This window comes from Olea europaea, unplaced genomic scaffold (genome assembly GCF_002742605.1).
Source record: "Olea europaea var. sylvestris unplaced genomic scaffold, O_europaea_v1 scaffold2051, whole genome shotgun sequence".
Taxonomy (NCBI): Eukaryota; Viridiplantae; Streptophyta; class Magnoliopsida; order Lamiales; family Oleaceae; genus Olea; species Olea europaea.
The window spans coordinates 7,380-32,004 of record NW_019238421.1 but is presented as its reverse complement, the minus strand read 5'-3'; the positions used below and the strand labels follow the sequence as shown (position 1 = coordinate 32,004).

The following is a 24,625-nucleotide window of genomic DNA, read 5'->3' as shown; positions in this document are numbered from 1 at the left end:
GGGGGGGGGGAGGGGGGATAGAAAGTTTGGTTCTTGCTCCTTGATGAATTGCAATTAATTGTAGAAGAAAGAGAAAAGCAATTATGTGAATTATACTTATTATAGTGGCACCAAAGTAATGGCTAATTAATAATATTTTCCACGTTAGAAGTCTTAGCCTCTGTTCGACGAATATATAAGAATAATGCTATTTGTAATTACGCACTATTACAGTCGTCTTACATTACGTATATGTGGTTGCTAGTGATTTAATATATTAGGCAAGAAAAAACTATCATATTAATACATTAAATCACTAACCGTCATATTGGATATCACATGGGGCCCTGTAGTGAGTGATTATGAATAGCATTATATATAATCAATTATAAATAATCAAATTTCATTTTATTATCTACTACTAATTTCTACCGATTTATCTATAATATATCAAAATGATGATTGGAAAAAGACTTTTGAATATCCAATTTACCTTACATATTTAGCTATATATATAATATACTCTTATTTAATTTTAGTTTTGTTAATAATTAAATAATAACATTAATTCCTTATATATTTAGCTTTGTGTCCAATATACCCTTATTTAATTTTAGTTTTGTTAATAATTAAATAATTCAATTTATTCAACATGAAATTAAAAAAAATTCCTTTATTCCATTTGTCAATAATTTTCTAAGTTAATCTTTTTAATATTATATTAATTTTTATTAACAACTTTTGTTATAAAACTTAAATTTCTTCCCTTGATTGAATTAGTCAGTTTTTTTTTTTAAATTCATATTTACTTATTTAAATGACTGTTTCATTTGATTGTTTCGCACATATCCTAACAACTAAATAATATATTTAATATAATAAAATTAATAATACAGAATGTTACTATGTGGTTGTTTAGGTCCCCCCTTTTTTCTTCAAAAAATTTATTTTAATATAATGTTATGATGGATAATTTGTTGTTGAAAAAAATATATTTTACGATAGTGCAATTCCTTCAAAAAAAATTTTCCTTCTTTTCCAATCATTCATTCACCAAAAAAATATTATTCCTCCCATATTAATTTGAAAAAATCGGGGCCAACAGGGCTTAAAAGTTACTTTAATTGAGAGTTACATACGAATTCTCATGATACCTAAATGTAGATAAAAACGAAATACCAAACAATAGTTACATAAGAATACCGGATGACAGTTATATCATCCTTATTTAAAAGTTATTTTAAAAATCGAATACCAAATGATAGTTACATGTGAATCCACATGTAATTGTATTTCCAATAAAATTATTTTATTTACCCAATAAACATTTATAATCTTTACTTATTTTTACACTTAAATCCTCAATTATTTTTAGTATATTCTTATCATCGTAGGAAACTAAATAAATTATTATAACATTGAATATGTGTTAAAATTATAAATCATTCATTCACAGCATTAACAAATTAAATTCCAATATACAGAGAGAACGCACGACGAAGGAAGATGGAGAGGGTTTGTTGAGGTTAGCTTTGTTAATTTTCTGCCAATAGAAAGCATGTGAAAGGGATTGAAAGATGACTATTTTTATATTTAATAACTAATGTAAATAAATAAGAGTGAGATGCAGGGCTGCTTTTTGTTAGTACATATACTAAGTAATAAATATAATTAAGATTATTATAGCTATAAAAACCTAAATTTCTCATTCTAGAATTATTGTCAATGAAAACAATTTATTGTGGATTAGAGCTTCTCAAAACTCAAAAATAACCTAGATGATCTTATGTATGTGAATGTATTCATGTTCGGCATTTGAGTTTCGACGAAGTCAATTTGCGCGAGACAAATTCTACAAAAATAAAAAATAAAAATGACTATTTTGGTATTTGGCGAAATTTTTCATGATGCTAAAAAGATAATGTAGTTCTTTTTCTTTCTATTTTTATTTTTTTTTTAATTTTTTAGTAATTTCCATCTAAATGATGAATACAAGCAACTTATGAGTTGATAAGTGTTGCAAATTTTATTTTATTTTATTATTTATTCATTATTAATATTTTTTTGCGATTAGTTAAGTTTGGTTCACATTTCAATTTAATTTGTAATAACATGAATTTAATTGTATGAAATTTCTATTTTAGATTTATGTATTATCGTGAATCATTTTAATTCTACATATACATTCGTGTGGGGTGTCCTAAGCCCATGTCAGCCTGATAGCATTATTGACTTATCATATTCTTGAAAATACGCATTATATGTGAATTTGTGGAGCTATCTTTGGCTGGACATCTATATATCAGATCTCTTTCCACCATTGTAATTTATCTTTGACTTGCCGATTTATATTTTTAGTATTTCTAATTTTATGGCTTTTATTTATTTATTTAATCTAATATTTCCTAAACTATGATTTAATAATCATTTTTAGGAGAGATGTGGGCACATTAGCTTAGGTGCAATTATATTGAACTTTGACAATTAGAATTTTATTGAAACATGAGCAGTAGCCACTTTGTATTGGTCTTTGACTAATTTTTATACTAAATAAAATCGTTTGAGACTTTTTTTTTCATAGTTACCCAATTTTTGGTATTAAAGAAATTTAAAGTCTTATTTATAATTTCCTTATGTCGCTACATTATAGTGGTATTTGGGCACAGTCATATTTTTTATAAAGACACTTGTTGTATCATATTATATTTGAATGATATATCCTATATTTGCTATATGATTTTTTCCAACATTAATAAATAAATTACTAAATTAACATATCAATGACTTTTTTATTTTGTATGCTAGAAACATCTTAGATAAATACATCACTGTTGAAAACACTAATAGAAGTGAGGCCTGATTCAACAATAGATCAACAAAAGAAATCGATCGTCGGTTTAATTTGAAAAATATTAACTTTTTTCGTTTTATTAGTTGTTAATATATATTTTTGTTATCATATATTCAATTTATTTTTCATATTTGGAGGATTGATGTCACCAAACAAAGATTGCGATTATACCTTTATAGAACAATTGAATGCATTTGAAGAAGTGGATTATAAAAGTATTCATACGTCGAAAAGTTTTCATTGAAATCTACATCAATAAGAATGGCACTGTTAAAGTTTTAAAACTAATTTTGTGTGATGGGGAAGTATTATATAATGTTAGAATTAACAAATGCTTTTCTTATAGAAGTTTCACTATTTGACTAATATATTATTATTTTTATAATGTTTTTAGGGAGTCCAAGTTACTTTGTTTAAGAAAAAAATTTATTATCATTCCTCTATTAATTTTCACATCTTGTCTAAAGAGACGATTTTCGTCCAAAATGTTTGTTATGAGGCCAAAAGGATATATTTATCTCTCATATTTTAAATAATTGAAATAAATAACTAATGTAAAACTTAAACAAAATATTTGCTCACCTTTTCAATGCACGTTAGTAGAATAATTGGATGAAAATTGTGATTAGAGATCAAATATATTAATTAATTAAAGGTCAAAAATGACAATGCGAAGAGAAAAAAGTTCAGGAAATAAATGTAAAAGTGAGCAAATATTGAAAACCTTTCTTATGATTAAAATGTGGTGCAGATATAAAAAATTGTTTTTATGAATATAATTATTCTGTATTAAATCTTTTATGAATTATTCCCAAACTCTGTTGAGTATTTTTGTCATTTCTATTCAATTTTTATTACAGAACTATAGATTTATTGGACTTGATGAAAAAATTGCATCTTTCCTGGATTGTTTATTCAGTTTTAAGAGTTTATTTTTTTCCGAAAACAAGTTTTAAGGCTTTATTAGTTGCGTTATTCAACTTTTTAAACGTGGAGTCTTGACCTTTTTATAATAAAAGAATATTTAAACATTTTTGTTTAAGATTTTTTGTATATTGAGAAAGAAATTAGCATACTTAAGTGTGCTTAAAGTAAGTTAAATTGGTTTTTAAACTAATTATTAAACAGGTAATGTATTGGAGAAAATGACCTTGGGTAGTTTGATAGATGCACGCGTGGCGATCTATAGTCGGTTTGAATATCGGCTATTCAAATTGGTTATGTGAATGAAAATTTCTTATATATCTTGAATGAATGTTCACAAGTCTTTTTATAGTACACTTGAAAAAGAAACCTAAGCTAATTTAGGAATATAAATCAAAGGGAAATTACAATTGGATTAATAAGGAAAATATAAGGAAAGTAATATTCCTCAATATGGTATTACTCGTAATACTCCCCCTCAAGTTGGAGTATGGAGATCCGTAATGCCCAACTTGCAAGTGAAATGCTGAAAAAGGTCCTTCCCGAGAGCTTTGGTAAAAATGTCAGACAAATTAAGCTTGGTGGAGACCCGTGTAGGGAGAATCAGTCCAGAGAGATACTTCTCACGTACCAAATGGCAATCAATTTCAATGTATTTGGTACGTTCATGAAAAAAAGGATTGCAAGAGATATGAATGGCAACATCATTATCACAAAAAAGTGAAATAGGCTGTGAGTGTAAAACAGCAAGATCACACAGAAGGGACTTAAGCCATACAAGTTCACAAGTGGTCATGGCCATTGCACGGTACTCAGCTTCAGCAGAGGAACGAGAGACAACTGTCTGTTTCTTTGTGCGCTAAAAGAGGGGCTGTCTTCAAGTGTAATAAAAAATCCAGTGGTAGAGCGACGAGTAGTGGGGCAACTGGCCCAATCAGAATCTGAATATGCAGAAAGTCGAAAGTCTCACTGTGTAGAATAAAATAATCCATGACCTGGGGATCCCTTCAAGTATCGAAGAACATGAAGGGCAGCTTGGTAGTGTGTATCCTGAAGACTCTGCATGAATTGACATTGTATATTGACAGAGAATGAGATGTCTGGACGAGTAATAGTAAGGTAAAAAAGGCGACCCACCAATCGCCGATATGAACTAGGATCAAGGAGCAAAGTGCCTGCATCTGGAGTGAGTTTCAAATTCTGATCCATGGAAAAAACAGCAGGCCGGGAACCCAGATGACCAAAGTCGGCAAGAATATCCAAGGCATACTTGCTTTGATTGACAAAGATACCAAGCGGTGAGCAAGCAACGCCAAGACCAAGAAAGTACTTCATGTTGCCTAGATCCTTGATTTTGAAACGTTTATCAAGAAAATTTTTTAGGGCAGTAATGGCTGAAAGATCATTTCCTGCAACTAGAATGTCATCAACATAAACCAAAACCACAGTAAAGGAGGAACCAACAATCCGAGTAAAAAGTGAGTGATCCGCTACAGATTGAGTGAAACCATCAGATATTAGTACAGAAGACAGTTTGGAGTACCAATTTGCGACCATAACCAGGAGGAAGCAACATGTAGACCTCCTCCTCTAAATCTCCATGAAGAAAAGCATTATTGACATCAAGCTGATGAAGATGCCAATAACAGGCGGTTGCAATAGCCAATACACAATGTACAGTCACAAGCTTAGCGACTGGAGCAAGAGTGTCATCATAATCAAGGCCCTCAACCTGAGTGTATTCCTTGGCCACCAACCAAGCTTTATGCCATTCAATGGAACCATTAGCATAAAATTTGGTTTTGAATACCCACTTACAACCAATAGGTGTCTTACTAGGGGGAAGGGTGGTAAGGCGCCAAGTATTATTAGATTCAAGTGCTCGAATCTCATTTTGCATAGCATCATGCCAATGGGAATGCTATGCAGCTTGAGAATATCGAGTAGGATCATGGGATTATGATAGAGCAGATAAAAATGCAAAGTGACCAAGTGAAAATTTATGATAGGAAACAAAATTAGAAAGAGGATGAGCTGTACCTGAAGCTGTAACTGGAGCGGTGGTGTGCGCAAAAGAAGAGGACGATGGAAGAGTAGGGCAAACATAGTTAGCAAGATGGGCAGGATGTTTTATAGTACGATGGGGACGAGCGGAAGGGGGGACGTTAATGGGATCGACAGGGGACGAGGTTGATGGTGGGGAAACGAGGCGTTTAGCGATAGGAAGGGATAAGATGATAGGTGATGGAGAAGACTGGGGTACTAGTTTGAAGGGAAAAACATGCTCAATAAAGGTAATGTCCCGTGAGATTATAGTTTTCTTATTTTCTAAGTCATAAACCCGATATCCACTATGAGTAGGAGGATATCCCAAAAAAACACAGGTGCGAGCACGAGGTTGAAACTTATTATGATGAGCAGATATGGTGTGAGCATAGCAAAGACAACCAAATACACGCGAATGGTCATATCGGGGTGCATGTTGATAAAGGCGCTCAAAAGGAGAAATATTATGTAAGGATGAGGATGGGGTACGATTGATGAGATATGTAGCAGTGAGAACACAATCACCCCAAAAATTGAGAGGAAGATGAGCCCGAAAACGTAAGCACCGAGCGACATTTAGGATATGACGGTGCTTACACTTGGCAACACCATTCTGTTGAGGTGTTTCCACGCAAGTACGTTCATGAAGAGTACCTTGTTCAAAAAAGAAGTCCTGAGTTGCATTAGCAAGGAATTCTTGACCATTATCAGTGCGAATGTGTGGTATGGTGGAATTGAATTGAGTCCGAATCATGGCAAAAAATGTGCAGAGACAGGTTAAAGTTTCGGATTTGGAACGCATCAAATACAATCATGTAACTCGAGTGTATTCATCAACAATTGTTAAAAAGTAATGTGCATCGAATAGAGAAGTGGTGTGATAGCCGTCCCAAATGTCACAAAAAATGCGTTCAAAAGGCATCGAACTCTTATTATTAATTAATTGAAAAGGTAATCGAGTTTGTTTTCCACGAGTACATATGTCACAATGTTTATTGATTTGAAAATGGGAAATAAATTGGGGAACATTATGGGGGGAAGGATGACCTAAACGTTGATGCCATGTGTCAAAAGATATCTGACTAGATGATTAAAGAGCAATTGTAGGAGTATTCTTGAAATAGTAAAGTCCATTGCGCTCATCACGTACTCCAATCAGCATCTTCGTATTTAGGTCCTGAAAAGTACAAAATGTAGGAAAAAAGAAACAACACAGTTGAGAGACTTCGTTAGTTGACTGACAGATAATAAATTAAATTGAAAATCTAGAACGGATAAAACATTTGAAAGTGTGAGACGAGGTGACAAATTAACATCACCTGAACTAGATATAGGAGCACGAGAACCTGTGGGAAGTCCAACAAAATGTGGGCAAGGGGTATTATTGGAATTATTTAAAATTGAAGTGGTGATATGGTGTGTTGCACCACTATCAATTACCCAAGATTTTGAATTAAGTGGGGATGTAGAAATAGAACTTGTGGAGGGCGTAGGGACGGAATCTGTGGAGTAGAGGTGTGAGGATTTGAGGAGTTCCATTAATTGGGTAATGTGCTCGGTCGAGAGACCATGGACGGCGCTGCTCATGGTGGGAGGTTCAGACGCAGTTGAAGTTTGGTAGGCTACTGGTGATGGAGCTCCCTGTCCTGTACGCTTTCCCTTCGACTGCCACCAATCCGAGTAGCCAATGACCTCAAAACAACTTGTACGAGAATGTTCATGTCTGCCACAAACCTCACAGACACGCCGTGGGAGAGGATGAGCCTTCTGCAACATCTAAGAATGGCTAGCTAGGGCTGAAATTTCTGGTCGAGGGGTAGGCAATTGGACTAGGCGTTGGGCTTCTTCTTGATGTAGAATGGCATAGCAACGCCCAATTGAAGGAAGGGGGTCCATAGCCAAGATTTGGGACTGGAGTTGTTGATAGCTATCGTTGAGGCCCATGAGGAATTGGTATACACGATCCGAATCATAGATTTCATAAATTAATTTAGCTCGCAAGTACATGAAGTTGTAGGCTGGAGTGAGGCTAATTCATCCCAAAGTTCCTTTAATTTTCCGTAATAGACTATAATGGATTGGTGTTTTTGATTAAGATTTGCCAGTTCACGCTTCAATCGAAAAATCTTGGTTCGGCTGCTCAGCTGAAAACCTGAAAACGGGTTTCCAATTCTACCCACAGATCGTTGGGTGTCGCACAGTAGATAAGACTTTTGGTGAGGGACCGGTCAATAGATTGAAGAAGCCACGACATTATCATGTCGCAGCATCAATCCCAGAGGAGTGTAGCTGTTGTATCTTCGGTTGGCCGTTTAATAGTGCCGAGAACGAAACCCAACTTGTTTTTGGCATTCAAGGCACGTGTTATGGATCGACACCAAGAAGGATAATTATCCCCATTGAGAACTACATCGACTAGTGACTGATTTAGTTGATCGGATGAATGTAGGAAGTAAGGGGATGAGGTATTTGTAAGAGCCTTGGTGGCTTCCGGCACAAGGGTATCCATTACCAAGTATGGATTCTTTAACCTAGGTGCTCTGATACCATGTTACAATTGATATGTGAATGAAAATTTCTCATATATCTTGAATGAATGTTCACAAGTCCTTTTATAATACACGTGAAAAAGAAACCTAGGCTGATTTAGGAATATAAATCAAAGGGAAATTACGATTGGATTAATAAGGAAAATATAAGGAAAGTAATATTCCTCAATATGGTATTACTCGTAATAACATCTGTAACACTATCTATATTGTTTATCCATACAGATAGCTTTATCTTGAAGAAAAAGTAAGTTTTGCATTAAATTAAGATAATAAATGTAAAGTTTTGGGATACACTTTCGCATTAATGACAGCATCTCAAATCTACCTTATCAACTTTGTAGTCCAAACAAGGTTAAATGTATTGTTATATTCATACGCGTTTTTGTTTAGGAAATAGTTTACATGACATAAAATTAGATGATAGATGATTATAATTGTAGAGGTTAAAATCTGCTGTCAAAGACATGGTCAACTTCCTGCTGAAGGTGCTAGGAATCCATGTGATTTTTCACATGTTGCATCCACATCTATAAGATCAACTCAGATTTGTGGTTAAATTTGGTAAAGTAATGATCATATACTGTTCATGTATTTAAGCATATTAAGGTGGAATTAGTACAAGACATGACTGTTACTTACGTGGAAGGGTGTCAACTATTGGTAGAATGTTTTATATGATGGATAATGACAAACTAACACTACAAGAAAAAAGGCCTTTGCAACGTACAAAAGTCAACATTCACCAATTGCATGTTGCTAAAAAAGATCTATCACAATATTCAGTAAGTGTATGTTGCTATTAGTTGACTAAATTGAGTATTGACAACGCTTTTATAATGAATGTTGTTAATACACCCTTTTTCAATGTTCGCAATCCGTTATCATTGAATTTCATTTTGCAACATGCAATGCACGTTGCTCTTAATGTTTTAGCAACTCGCTCTTGAACGTTATCATTAACCTGTCGTTAAATATTTTAACAATGTGCATATGAATGTTGTCATTAATATTTTCGCAACGTTCATTGCATATTGTCGTTAAGTATTTTAGTAACGTTCTTTGAACGTTGTCATTAATCTTTTACCAACGTTCATTTGTATCGGATCTTACCCGCTTAATTCGACCCGACTCAAATTAAAAAAAAAACATCCCTAGCTTGGTCATTCTCAAAACTCTATCATCTCTCAACCACAGAAAAAATGCTACCTCACTCTTTCCCAAAAAATTAGATCTTGAAACCCTAAGTAACAAGCTGAGCGAGCCGGCTCGGGCTTTTTTTAGGCAAGCTTTTTTTGGTCCGAGCCGAGCAAAAGTTCGGCCAAAAAATTAAGGCTCGACCCGAGCTTTCAGCTCGGGCCTTGTCGAGCCGGGCAGGCTCAAATTTCTGATTATTATTATTATTATTATTATTATTATTACTACTACTACTACTACTACTACTATTATTATTATTATTATTATGTAATTTTCTCTTCTCTTAGCTGCCAAACAGGTAGCATTATAGTCGCCAACAGGCAGCAGGTTTTGTTGCCTGCCAGCAGCTTGCCTTAATCGGCAGCTTCTGTTGGAGACTATAATGCTGCCTTAACCGGCAGCTATGAAGGCAGTTTAGCTGCCAAACATGTAGCCAAACTAGCTGTCAAACATGCATCAAATTTTTTCTATTTTGTTTTTAATACACAGGCCGGCCCAGCTCAAGCCGACTCCCCGAAATGGGGCTCGGCCCGAGCCAACTAGCCTGATTGCCATCCCTACCCTGACTACTAGCGATTCTTATTCTCTTGATGAGATTGTCTACTACAACTGCTCTAGTAGGCTTCTTGTCATGTGCAGTACTGAAGGTAACTCTTTGTTTCGTGTGTTGGGAAGATTATGTGGCCTTATGGGTCTGAGGTATGGTCGAACAAGGAGTGAATTTTGTTGAAAATTGATAGTGATGATATTGTTAGTACATTTCAGGGGAATTTGAATTTGTTCTGGGCTGAGCATTATGGCAAACAATTTTTGGGCATTTAATGATTTGTGGATGTACAAATCTCGGCTTAACAAGATATGTGAATTCTTGAAAAACCAACTGCTCTTTTCCTCTTTTAGATGTTTGTGTAAGCTTACAAAAATTACCAATATAAGTAAAAACTTAAAAAATTTAATTGAGTTGTTTAAAGTCTCTATCCCTTTTTGTACTCAGGAAATGGTAATTACGTCATTCCCCATTTTTAACATTTTAATCTCTTTCTATCTGTTATTATTATTATTATTATTATTATTATTATTATTATTATTATTATTATTATTATTATTATTATTATTATTATTATTATTATTATTTAAGGATAATTAAAATGGAATTTGCATAATTTATAAATTTATCTGCTTATTCATGAAGTTTTTACGAGGTGCAAGTCCAGTGTTGGTAGTGGAAATTCCAAGGACAAGAACATTACTGGTATTTTTTCACTTGTTCTTCTTTTGCCGATTCAAAAAGGTTTATATACGAAATTTTAGAATTTCCAATTATTGTTGAACAGCAAAATATAATAGTTGAATGCTTGCAATCTAAATAAATGCAATTTTGGTAGGAAAATAGAGAAAATAATTAACAGTTATCTTGAATATTGCTACAGTAGTAACTGTTAGTTCACTTAAGGAAGGATGTAAGAAAAAGATATAAAGTATATAAATGAGCATACATATTTTGAACTCTGCATTAAACTGGACCAGCTATTAGTACCCAACGCTAGGTATTTATGCAACAAAATTGTCATCTGTAGTTTCCTTTTTAACTTTTCCCAATTTGAAAAGAGATTCGTTCTACTGCTGAGTGATGATCTATTCATTCTCAATTAAGCTTAATTTGAAATGAGCTAAATCAGTTACATTGTTTAATAAACCAGTTAAATTTTTAGTGCTCTACAGAAGATTAAAGCTCTGAATTCTACCCTGTTAATAGCCAATCGTATTTACCCTGACTACTCTGCCATGGTGAAAAAGCTTTGTGCTATGAGTTAGAATGCTCAAGAGCAGGTGCGATCTTAGAAGATGCAGGAAACCTTTCTTGTAAGTCTTAGCGGAAGAACTATCCCGAAAGGTTTTCACTGCCTCTCTTTGAAGTAGTCGCTAAATACTCTACCCTAGAGCCTGAGAAATGGGTGCTCCCCAACCTAGATAAACTGCAAAATCTGGAACTCTATTAATTTGCTATTTGTTCTGACAATATTTTGGCTTGTTCAATTGTTGTGAACTCAAACCATTTCAACTGCTTGGGAAAATTGCCACCATTTTTCCAATCCCTTCCCTGGTTGACAGTGCCTTTTGTTCTGTTTTTTATATTTTCATATTTTAACATAGGATCATTGAAATGTTAGCAGGTTAAGTTAAATTAGAAAATCATGGAGAGTGTCCTCAAATTGGAGAAAGGAAATTGATTTGGTGGAGAGAATATTAATTACTTTATAAACCCCTAACAAATATGTCTATGTTTTTTCATGCCTATTTGTTCTTATTATGAGTTCTTGTTGCCCATGGACGTGCAACTAAATTTTGTGTATATGATGGGCATAGGACCTATGTGAATTGCAAGAATTTTATTTTGGAGTCTCTTTTGTTATTGTAGATTCTTAAGTCCACTATCCATCATATTTGTTTGCGATTTTTCACTTTTTTGATTTTCATTTGCCATTTCTTTTTAATTTTGTTTTCTTTTCTTTTCTTTGTTCATGTGGAATACCCTTAACTTTATTCATATAAATTTTCTAGCAACAGTGCAATGACTATGTAACGAAGACGCATCCAGCAGATGTTCAAAACTTAGAAAAGTTTATTCATGTTGAGAGACGAGCAGGAAATACGTCAGCCGTAGCTAGCGCTAAAATTTTGGCATCTTTATCAAACTTGAGGCAAGATTTATCACGTCTAAAGCCCTCAGTTTTTATGTTTAAATATTTTTACTTGTAGTATGTCTATTGGTGTATTTTCCTAACTTTTGTAATTTCTTATTGGTTCTCACTTATTTAGATTAAACTTCTGTTCTATTATTTATCTGTAACTCAATTTTTTTTCATTTTCTTTAGTGATTTAGACTTATATGTTCTTGTTTGTTAGCAAGAATGACCAAATTTGCCTACTTTGGTTTAGGGTTTCTATTTTTAAAAGATTACCGTATGATTGTTTCTAGCCTAACACGTGATCAATATTTTCATTATTCGTGTCTGTTTTGATACCTCCATTTAATGAATTATTTTGAGTTCTATGTGAAATGTTATTTGTGTTGCAGGATGGATTTTGTTGTTGTTTCTCACCTAATTGAAATTGTGTTTCCTTTGTCCTATTGAATTTGTTTCTAAGTGTGTATGGTTGTGAGTGGCACAGATTCCTAGAAACACGGGATGCATTGCTAGAACCTGTGCTGTTTTATTTGTTGGATTATCAACTTCAGTATTTCGCTTCGGATTTGATTATTAGCCATAAATAGATTGGAATGATGAAAGATGGAAGATTTCAGTGAATGATTAAGGTGTAAGATGGAAGATGCTAGCATAGGAATATCGACATCAAAGTCGTTGAAGTTAATTTTGTACTATAATCTACTTATTTGGTGAGGCTATTGAATGTGTTCTAGTTCACTAGGAATGTGTTCTAGTTCATTTTTGTGTGGATTCAAAATTCATAATGAAATTATTATCAATTTTGTTGGTTAATTTGTGTAAATTGTTTTATGTGTGTGTATTACCAATGCAACGGTCAAAAAACATTATTACTTACGGCAACGGTCAAAATATGTTGCAAAAATTAAGGATATGAGTATAGGCAGCAGGGAAAAAATGTTGCAAAAGTTTATTAGCAACATTCATAGAATGTTGCAAAAAGGTTAATACCAATACCCAAAAAATGCTACAAAAAGATTATTCACAATGTTCAACAAATAGTGCAAAAATTTTTTTCGCAACATTCAAATAACGCTGCAAAAAGGTTATTCACAACATTTAAAAAAAGTTGTCATAACCTTCTACTCTACGGCAACATTGAAATTTGCAACATACGCCCGAACTCTGCAGAAGGTCTATGACAATGTTTTTCGAACGTTGCAAAATGTTTTTGGTGAAGTGTAAGTGCTTTCACTATCCAATTTTTTAGTGTTTGTATTCCATCACAATTAATGTCACGTTTTTAAGTCATGTTTTGTAGCATGATTTTACTAAAAATGAAAATAAACATGATTTAAAACAGTAAGGCTGCACGAATCATCCATGTTAACTTTTTGACACAGCCTATCCACCAAGTCCATTCAAACATTTACTATAATTCAGTGTAAAATATATTTGTGTCTTTTGTTTTCAAAATCCATTTTTTACACTATATTAGCTTATTTCAAGAATATATTGTGTGCAAAACTAATAAGAGAAGTTGTGGGCTTTCTCTTGCTGCCTACCTAAAAAACAAAGATATGGGATATACTTTTCATGACATTCATGCAAAATGAAAATCCGTTGTTGCCAAATTAAGTTTTTGTTCACTGCATATTTGACTACGTTAAAAATTTCATTTATAATTAAATAAATAAATTTTATAACAAAAAATTTTTAATGATTAGAGCTAAAATAAATGACTTATTGTAATAGTGAGAGATGCTACATGTTTGATTAAGCTTAAAAGTAATTATTATTTTATTTTTACGTTGGTTTTCATATATTACTTATTTTGACCATGAACTAGATACTTTTATCAAATAAGTAACTTTCTAGTTAGATGCATGGAATTGATCCATTGTTAGAGAGCAATCCTGGACTCGACGAATCATTCCTTTTTTTTTTTTTTCTTTTTCTTTTCGAATATGAAATAGGGTACTGCCTTGGTAGAGGAATTTTTCCATCAAAACTTCAGAAAGGATGTAGAAAAACCAAGATCCCATAGATAGTTCGAACGGTATAGGAACAATAATCAATTGTAGCTCAAATGGTTTGTAGAGTATATATATAATTTTGTCGATAAAAATATTATTTGGTAAAAATTTATTTATTTGTAGACTAATAGGATTATAAGTATATTGTTCATGTGAATCTTGCAAGCGTATGTAATCGTTGATAAATAATAGATTTGATAAGTTATGATTAACGTCCCCACGAAAAATTAAATTTCAATGCAACTTTACTAGCTTTGTAAGAAATTCGAATTATGTGACACAAATGAGGTTTTGATTTGTAATTATACTTAATTAGTCTAAGAAATTTGTAGAAAGTGTTTGTCTTTCTATCATTTTATGGATTGTATTAGATTTAGAATTCGTATATTGCTATCTATTTTAATTTTCAATTATGTAATTTAGTTCTATTCATGCATTAATGACAATCAAGTTGTCATATTTAACTTTCTTTTCAAAGATAAATCATTTCTATTCTAATCACGATTTGAGCATATTCCTAATACGAGTTCAAATTATCAAAGCATGTTAATTTTAGATAATCTATATAATTATACATGTGATATTGTTATTCCTAATTTCTATTGCACGTGTCTTAATTTTGTCGTGTTTTAAATTTATTGTGAGTATCCAACACTATAACAACTAATTATCGAATTGATGATCAAGTAATTAAATAATGTAATAGAAATACATAATTAATCAATAAACATAAGAAATACTAAACTACTAGTTAGCAATAAGGATCATCTTCATCCAATATAATTACAGATCTAACCTAACATGATTTTATATAAATTATAAGAAGAGAAATAGAAAGTATCATCTGGTTCATGAAATAATCCAAATCATATTGATCTTCAAGTTAAAGGTTGAAATCTTCAATTTCTTGATGTAGGGCAAGAGCGAGTTCTCCCATATTTTCCACAAGTTCTATATTTATATAAGTTGAAGAATAGGTTAAATTTTGGTCCAATTTGAATTTCGAGCAAGTTCTTGTCGAAAAAGAAAAATTAGACCATCTAGTGAAAATTACACAGCGCCTATTTCCACGCATGTGTGCTGTTGATTAAAATTTCTCTTGGATGATTTTTAAGTGGCCGGTGCACTTGGGTGGTTTGTGCAACCCACCTAATTTTTCAAGATCTGAATAGCTTTCAATATTTTGTCATATCTTTTTCTTTTGCTATCCAATTAAGGTGATCCAAAATGCATTGAAAAGATAATTCAAAAGATTGCAATTCTCCTTGAAATAGTACTTCTCCAACTTGAACGTTTGCTATTCGAAAAATGGATTTCAATTTGAGGCTGAAAATTTGGTGCATAACTTATTCGGCTGAAAATTGATTTTGTTTCAATTTTTTCACTCATTTGACTTCTATTCGCATCCAATTGATCATTCGTGGTCTTCAATCATCATTATGGTCCTAATAAACTATTGGATTTTTCTTTCAATTTCACCAATTTGCATTGAGTTCAACCTAATAAACATAATTAACATATAATTAAGCTATAATTCTTCCAGATCAATAACAAATAATCCAATTTAATTATCTAGATAAGTGTATTATTGAAGCTAATTAGCTAATATGGGCTTGATCCCATGCAATTTTTTTCGATTTCATGTGGAATTAGAATGCATTGGTTATATTATCGTGCGGACTATGCATGGTGTTTTATAGAGCAAAATATTCCAGCAAGGTAAAATCACAAAAGTGAATACGCTATAAACATAAAAGACCATTAATTGAAAATAATTTTGTCAATAATTCTCTGTAGTGTGAGATTCACAGTTGGAGTGCTTGAGGTACTATGAGGGAGATGTAGCATGCTTAACATATAGAAAGCAAGAATAATTAAAGTGTGACAGACTTGAAGATTACATACAACAAGAGATTAATATGTACATTGATCAAATAGGATATCAAAACAACATTTTATACGTGTATTGTTGTAGGATAAACAAAGACAAACCTCTCTCTCGTGTGGACAATGTGTGTTCCATACTAATGGCATGCTTCAGGTGGATAATATCCGGAGTTGTGCAGTAACGTCAATGACTAATATACATTTCCAAGTTGAGTCACGTAATAAGGATATGAGATTGATTGGGCATTTTTTAATATGTGATCTCGTACAACACTGCTGCAAACAAAAATTGTAAGACAAGATAATGAGAAATGTGTGAATTTTGAGAGTATTACATGTTAAGACGAAGAAAAAGAAAAGAAAATCATGATCAAGATTTGATTAGAGTAAAGCCCTTCATTTTCATATTTCTCCAAAAATTGGTTGTTGAGTGGAGTACATTCCAACATTACTAATTTTAATGCTACGAAACAAACGATAGGACCACTCTGCTACTGAAAATCCCACATTCTTGGTTGAGCTGGGGACGGAGAGGACCACAACCATCCTTTGATTATTTATTTATTTATTTATATATATTTCACGTTCGATTTGTCTTTGAACTATCTAATACAAAGTATACCACGAACTTTAAGAGCTTATGGTGCGTATAAATAGCAGTTTAATTTTATTTTATTTCTGTAACTTTACATTGAGTTATGCACATTTATTGATTATTTATATATGCGACACTGAATTAGAGAAAAAATACGAATGAATTTGAAAGACAAGTCATCTAAATGACTAAAGTGATTTTTTTGGTGTCTAAATGTTCAACTGATATGGATTCGATGAAATTAATAATCGACTAATTAAGTGTAGAGACAGATTACTTATCAATCAAGTTAACGATGGATAAAGCGCTTGACTACATCTAAAAACTTTTGTCCTGTTATGAGTCAACATATATATTATTACACGTTTAATTGGATCCATCTAACAACAACCATACAAAATCAAATCTTGTCTCAGCACTAGGATTTTGGTCTCTGAGCCCTATCAAACAATCTTTGGCCACTATAAACAATATGCTCCACCAAGGGCGGAGCCAAGAATTTTGTCCAGTGCGGACAAAATTTAGTCAATGTCAGACTTTTTAGTTATAGATTTAATGATATTACAATAACGCTAAAAAAGATATAGTGACAACACTAATAAGATTATCATCTTCTTCCTTATTCTAGGATTTGTAACAAGTTGTGCAACATCAAAGATCAATTTTATTCGATATCTCCTCATCAACATTTTCTACGAAATATATATTTTTTTAAAGAATCTCTCCATTGACATTTCACACTAAAATAAACCACAAGTGACAGTTAAATACTAATTGATAAGGAAACAATTAAAATTTTTTACAAATTAGTAGAACATCAAAAAATCATCACTAATTGTTTGACTAATTGACAAAAATCAAGATTTTAAGAATCCATCACAAATATTACCAATATTCAATATTCACATAATCATAATCACTAATATTAAATAGAAAAATCACATGATCAAGAAACTTTTTGATGCAAATTTGAGGGCTCAAGGAAACGTGGGTTTTAAGAAAGAAATAAACTTTGAAAATATTTCAAAACGATAGTAGATTAAAGGAAATTTTTTAATTTCTTGTCGAGGGGAAAGAGTTAGAAAATGTCACCGTGCACTTGGAGTTGGGGTAAATTAGTGTATCGATTGGACTATAAATAAAAGTAAAACCCAATACTTAAAAAAAAAAAACAGATAAAAAAAAAAAAAAAAAAAAAAAAAAAAAAAAAAAAAAAAAAGAAAAGCCAAGTGAGTGGCTCCGCCACTGTGCTCCACCAAGTAACTGATATTTCACATAGGCATTAACATTATTTAATACTAGTAATACCCTCACGAACACATATGAATAACTTTACCAAATTTCATGATTAACCTCTCAATCACAAAATTGAGTCACTCTATAGCATAAGGAACTCCACATCGTATTGAGCTCTTTGCTATAGTTACTTTACCAAATTTCATACTCACTCTCTCAACAATTAAGTGATAGGTCATTCTATAAAATGGGACTTATGTCCCGACTTTTAAGGTGGTCTATCAATTAATACATTTGAATGATACCTAAATTTTATTTAGCACCGTCGATGATAAATAGCACTCTCACTTTTCTTTGTTAACCAAATGCAAAAATAGATTCCCCCAAACACGTTTTCCCGTCACACATGTTGGGCTCTTGGGCTACATCTAATAAATATTTGTTTACCACGTAATCAATGCTCACAATGAATTTGTTGTACTATATATCGAATAAATATGCAACTACTATCCACCTCCTAATTAATGAATGCAAAATAATTCTTCTATTTTAAATTTGAATTATGAAGTCGTCCCACTGTCCATTAGCTACACTGTACGATCAGATTATAAATGAGAAAAATCATTAAATATGTTGGACTTGGGTTGGTGCTTCACTATTCATTGGGCTCTTGCCTTAGTTGTTGGGTTATTTCTACTTGGGCCAATTTGGAGAATTCTTACTCGGCCCTGATCACCCATTACCAAAACGTGTTTTAGTAACAAGTCTTTGACTATTTGGTTATCTTAATCTAGACCCTTAACCTGCTATCGTTGTATCCATTCGATTTAGGTTATGTTTGCAAAAATATATAGCCTCTCTCTTCTTCATGCTGATTGAGTTCTGTGTGTGAAGTTTCTAGGGTTTTCTCATATGGTTCTCTTTCTGTAATCTTGGCAGTTTTTCTTTGTAAATCTTTTGAGTGTTTATTTAGATTGTTGTTTGGTAAATGATCTGTGAGAAAAATTTGGTAAATGATCTGTGAGAAAAATGTTGTATAGATTACTTTGTCTTTGTGATTGAAAGAGAGGCAAGAGTAATATGAAAAAATCTCTGATTATTTCATACATTTGTACTATTTGTTGGTGATTTCTTAGTGGAATTGAGTGCAATCTACTTGTAGATGCTCAACTGGTGAGTACGTTTAAAGCTAAACATCCGAGCCTTTGTGACGAAAATCCTTTGTGTTCTCTTTATTTTTCTACAAACTATTATTGTAAAATCTTTGTGAATATGATTCTAACACCAACAGAGCCTAAAAACTTGATCTATTACGATTTAGGTTTTTTTCCCTGAAACCCTAATTTATGTTCTTTGTTGACTAAAATTTTAAAGAGGATTTTCAACTGTGTTTTTGGAATAAATAGTCTTCAAAAGTTTTTGTTAAATCTCTATTCAATCCAATCTTTGGTTGGATTTTTTTTGAAAGATTGGGTGTATTTTTCAGACACTTGTGTTGGATCTTTTCGATCTTGAAAGTTTTTTAGGAAAACCCTTTGATTTGTTCTGGATATGAAAACTTTTAGTGTTTACTGAATCTTTTGGCTATTTGACTCTTGACTCACCACTGATTTGGTGTGGTATTTTCAGCTCGTCCTGAGTGTTGGTGAGTTGGGTTGACTCATTCGGAGTTTTGCTACTATTCTTGACTAATTGCTAAATTGTACTGAGTCACTATGACGTGTGGAGCATTGACCATATCCTTGGACTTCTGAACTAGTTCTAATATTTTCTCACTACGATCTCTTATTGAACCTCAAAGGTTTCAACTCTAGTATAATCCTCCATACTTTTATCTTTTTGGTCAAACAAATTAGATTGTTCTTGTCTAAGTTTGATTTGGTTATTAAGGTAATTGATCTACCACTGCTTTCCTTTGTCCAAGAGTTCCTATGAGAATATGGGAATCTGATGGATTAGTAGATATATTGGTTATCACCCCTTAAACTTGTTAAATTGACAATTTAATATGCGTTGATCATTACATTGTTATATAATTTCTGAATTGTTTGGATTGAATAATTTGCCTCATAAATTGTGTAAATTGCATGATAAGAAGAATTTTTCTACAATATTCTACCTTATTTTGAAATTTGCATTCTTTATAATCTCCTCATACTGCTTAAATCTGCTATACACTGTGTATTGTATAATCTTGACTTTGTGGGTTTATCTATTGTTATGACAACTGCTCACAAATTTGAAGTAGAAGTTTGGAAGGGGATTGAATATTTTAATCTCTGGTGTCAAAAGATAAGGACTCTGTTGTTACAATAGAGGTATGCTACTGCCCTTGATGGAACATGGGGTACCGAAATTAGTGCTTATTGGAGACAAGAATTAGATGAGATTGCTTGAAGTACAATCTGCCTACATTTGTCAGATAGTGTGATAAGAAAGATAGGGAAAACCACAACTACTGTAGTCTTGTGGACTAAGTTAGGATCCCTTTATTTAACCAAGACAATGCCTAGTAAATGTTATTTCCTTAGACAATTCTCTAATTTCATATTTAATAACCCTTCCACCTCAGAAGAAAACGTTGATAAATTCACTAAATTGATTAAAATATAGCTAATTGTGATGGGGAGCTATCTGATGATCAACAAGCTCTTGCTCTATTGAATGCTCTAGGTGATAAATATAGGGAATTTAATAATGTTTTAGAATATGGAAGAGAGGATTTGACTGTTGATATTATTATCTTGAACTAAAAACTGAAGTCAAGGATTCTAAATTTGGAGGAGGGCTAAACATTAAAGAGAAATTGAATCAGAATAAAAAGAGAAATCTGTGCAACTTAACTCCCTAAAAAGGGAAAATTCCAAACCCCCAAATTTAGAAATCAAAATAAGAGTTAATTGAAATCCAAGAATCAAGTCAAAAAATGTTATTATTGAGCTAAAACTAGACATCTTATAAAAGATTGTTTCAAAATGATATTTGATATAAAGGAAAATCAAACACTGATGAGTCTGCAACAATAGTCTGCTATAATGAATTTGAAGTACAAGGAGTTGTCATTGTCACTTCAACAAAAAGAAGCCCAAAGGAGTTGGTTCTTGATTCTGGTTGTTCCTTTCATATGTGTCCCATTAAAGGATGGATCATTGAATTCAATGATCGAAATGGTGGCCAAGTTCAAATGGGAAATGATATGACTTATAAGATAAAAGGCATTGGTAAGATTAACATTGTGTTAGAAAATAGTCATGTTCTTGAGCTTTCTCTAACAAGATATGTTCCTGATCTTCAGAGAAATCTGATTTCCTTATGTGAATTGGATAATGACTATGAAAATTAAAATCCATAAAGGATTTACGAAATTGTTCTATAACTCTAAGGAAATAATTTCTTTACCTAAGGTTAATGGAATTTGCATACTTCAAGCTGAACCATTAGTTGAAACCTTGTCAGTTTCTGATCGGTCTTCTGATAATAAATCCTTAATCTGGCATAAGAGACTAGGGCATGTTAGTGAAAAGGGAATGATCATTCTTAACAAACTTGGATGTTTTGGAAAGGATAATATTAAGAGTTTGAAATTCTGTGAAGATTGTGTCATTGGAAAGCAAAACAAGTTACCGTTTAAAATTGGAATTCAAAAATCCACTTCAATACTTGATTATTTACATGCTGACCTTTGGGCCCAGCATCAGTAAGTACTTTGAGTGTATTTAGATTCTATCTCCTGATTGTATATGATTTCTCAAGAAAAAATGGACATTTCTTTTAAGAAATACATCTGACACCTTCCAAAATTTCAAACAACGAAAATTGATGATTGAAAATGAAACTAATAAGAAAAGCAAAGTACTCAAAATAGATAATGGGCTTGAATTTTGTAGCACTGAATTTGATTTATTTCGTAAAGAATTTGGTATTTTAGGGCATAGAACAATAACATACCCTCTTCAGCAAAATGGTGTTGCTAAGAGAATGAATAAAAACTTACTTGAAAAGGTTAGGTATATATTATTAAGTTCTAGTCTTCCAAAATTGTTTTGGGTGAAGCCTTACAGACTGTCATGTATATGATAAATAGAATACCTTCTAGTGCTATTGATTCTCAGACCCCTGGATCACTATGGTCTAGAAAGTTCCCAAATTATTCTAAACTTAAAATCTTTGGATGTGCTGACTACTCTCAACAAAATGAAGGAGAACTTGAACCCATTTTCTTAGGATATGGTAAGAGTCTAAGGGATAGGCTTTGGGTGAAGGAATAACATGGGTTTAAAGTGATCATAAATAGAAATGTTATTTTCAATGAAGATGTTCTTCCTTGTAATGATCCTGAAAACCGAAAAACAACATGATCCTGTTACTTCAAAAGAAACTGTTATGGGGAGAGATGAAGAAAATTCCATTGCACTAAATGATTTGATTGAAGTGGAGACTACTCAATCTGAAACAGATCATACTCAAGATGAATTTGAAAATGAAATTCAGACTAATATCTTTCCAGATGATTAGTTAATCAGAGATAGAGCTAGAAGAAATAAGTTTCCTACCACCAAAATTGATTTGATAAATTTGTTACCTTCTATTTTGAAATAGAATTTGTTAATTTTGAAAGAACAGCCTTTGAAGAAGCTATTAATTGTAAAGAATCTAAATTTTAGATGAAATCCATGAAAGAAAAAATGGACTCCTTAATCAGAAATAAGACATGGATTTTGGTTAATAAACCAAAGGATCAAAAGATTATTTATTGTAAGTGGGTCTACAAAGTGAAAGAGGATGAACCCATTGTTGAAGGTAAAAGATATAAGGTTAGATTAGTGGCTAAGGGTTTTAATAAAAAAGAAGGAATAAATTATAATGAAATTCTTCTCACTTGTTGCTAAATACACTTCTATCAGAATTTTACTTGCTCTTTCTACTCACTTCAACTGGGAATTGGATCAACTTGATGTCAGAATGACATTCTTAAATGGTGAGCGTAATGAAACAATTTATATGAATCAACCAAAGGGTTTTGAGCTTAATTTTAAAATTGAAAGAGTTTGTCTTTTAAAGAAGTCACTTTATGGTTTGAAACAAGCACTAATGCGATGGTATAAAAAAGTTTAATTCATATGTAAGCCTGTATCTTTACCTATTGCAAATTATTTTAAATTGTCAAGTGAACAATCCCTTAAAACTGATGAAGAATTTGATAGGATGAGAAAAATACCTTATGCATATGTTGTTGGCTCAATTATATATCTTATGATATGTACTAGACCCGATTTAGCTCATGATATAAGAATTTTGAGTAGATTTATGGCTAATTCAGGTGAAACTCACTGATTCACAGTAAAATAGATGTATAGATACTTAAAGGGTTAACTTGATTTAGGCCTAAAATTTCAAAGATGTAATGAATGTGTGATTTTGAAAGACTACATTGATTTTGATTTTGCAGGTGATCTACGGCAAATTAAATAATTCCAGCCTGATGATATCAAATATGATTGGGCCGGTGGAACAAAAGTCTTTAGCTAATATCCCAATTAAAGGATTGTACTTTACAGTGCCCGGAATACCACAGGTATTGTATACTGCCATAGAAAGAGTTTTTCTGTATTTGTAGCTTATAATTGTAAAATTAGATTTTGTTTCAGATCTTAGATATAGACATCTCAATTCAACATTGAATCAGTTGTTTCTTCATGACATGTTGTGCATGCTGAATTATGCAGTGTCTTCAACTAACAATTGTGAGTTATGTGGAAAAGCTGAGAATTGTCATGTCTGTGGAGAAAGGTTTCATCGATCCAAATAAGTTCAAGTCATGCATTGAATATGCCTTTGAGGCAATTTCTAAAGCAGCACTAGAGTGAATCTCAAACTATATTGTAGCCTTAAAATAATTTCTGATTTGTTTTAAGTTCATTTAGAATTTGATCGGATACTAATATTTGGATTGGATTACTAAATAATTTAAGGTTGTATCTTATGAATCTTTTCTAGTATTTGTTTGATGAGAAATATATATCAATTTTATCCACTTTCTCCATTTCCTCTATCGAAATGTCCAAGAGGAATTTACTCTTTCATCCCTTTTTTGATCTTGAAGGAAAAATAATTTCGTTCCTAGAATTTTGGCTTCTTTGTTAGGACTTGAGTCAAAAAAAACTTTAGAGAACTATAACTTATTAGAAAATGTGCGAACGCTTCAAGAAGTTGAACAATTGTATAATGAGGGCAATAGATGATAGTTTAAGTTTGTTTTGAAATTTTACTTACTGCATCGATATTTTTATGCTATAAGAATATATACATTTTTTAAAATTATTATAGAAACCTAGGTCTCTATGCATTATAATATTTGTCTACTATAGAGAGCGTGCTATAGAAGCAAACTCAAACCCTTTCTACATAGGATTCGTTCTTGTTTAATAATGGTACCACAATGCCTACTCACACAAATACATGAACAACATCACGCAGTGAATATTTTGCCGAATCTCATACTCACTTTCTCAATTTCAAGACAAAATTGGTCTTAGGAATGCAACATGAGAAACACCACAATAGAAAATGAGCACCCTTGGTAAGAACCCGTTCACGTCATTGATAGTACGAATTTCAACATCTATAATTTCAGTAATTTTCTATCTATCAAATAA

General features: G+C 32.2%; 1 protein-coding gene and 1 long non-coding RNA gene across 7 annotated transcripts in view; both read left to right on the top strand.

The window, feature by feature from the left end:
• The window catches only part of LOC111379886, a 69,289-nt gene extending 56,240 nt beyond the window's left edge, over nt 1-13,049 (top strand). For 2 of the 3 annotated variants that reach the window (XM_023003327.1, XM_023003328.1), the window contains 3 exons: nt 10,739-10,798; nt 12,109-12,248; nt 12,721-13,049. In XM_023003327.1, coding sequence (XP_022859095.1) covers nt 10,739-10,798; nt 12,109-12,248; nt 12,721-12,823 — 303 coding nt within the window. In that variant the 3' untranslated portion in view covers nt 12,824-13,049. The remainder of the gene's footprint in view (nt 1-10,738; nt 10,799-12,108; nt 12,249-12,720) is intronic. The other variant, XM_023003330.1, reaches the window with a different exon arrangement.
• A 5,729-nt stretch (nt 13,050-18,778) lies between these two features.
• On the top strand, nt 18,779-23,960 carry LOC111379887. Of its 4 annotated transcripts, none has more exons than XR_002700098.1 (3): nt 18,779-19,142; nt 19,599-23,544; nt 23,696-23,960. It is a non-coding gene; the product is annotated as an uncharacterized LOC111379887 (long non-coding RNA). The 4 variants fall into 4 exon arrangements; XR_002700097.1 differs by having other exon boundaries at nt 18,785-19,770; nt 23,419-23,544; XR_002700099.1 differs by having other exon boundaries at nt 18,786-19,142; nt 23,419-23,544.
• The last annotated feature ends 665 nt before the right edge of the window (nt 23,961-24,625 follow it).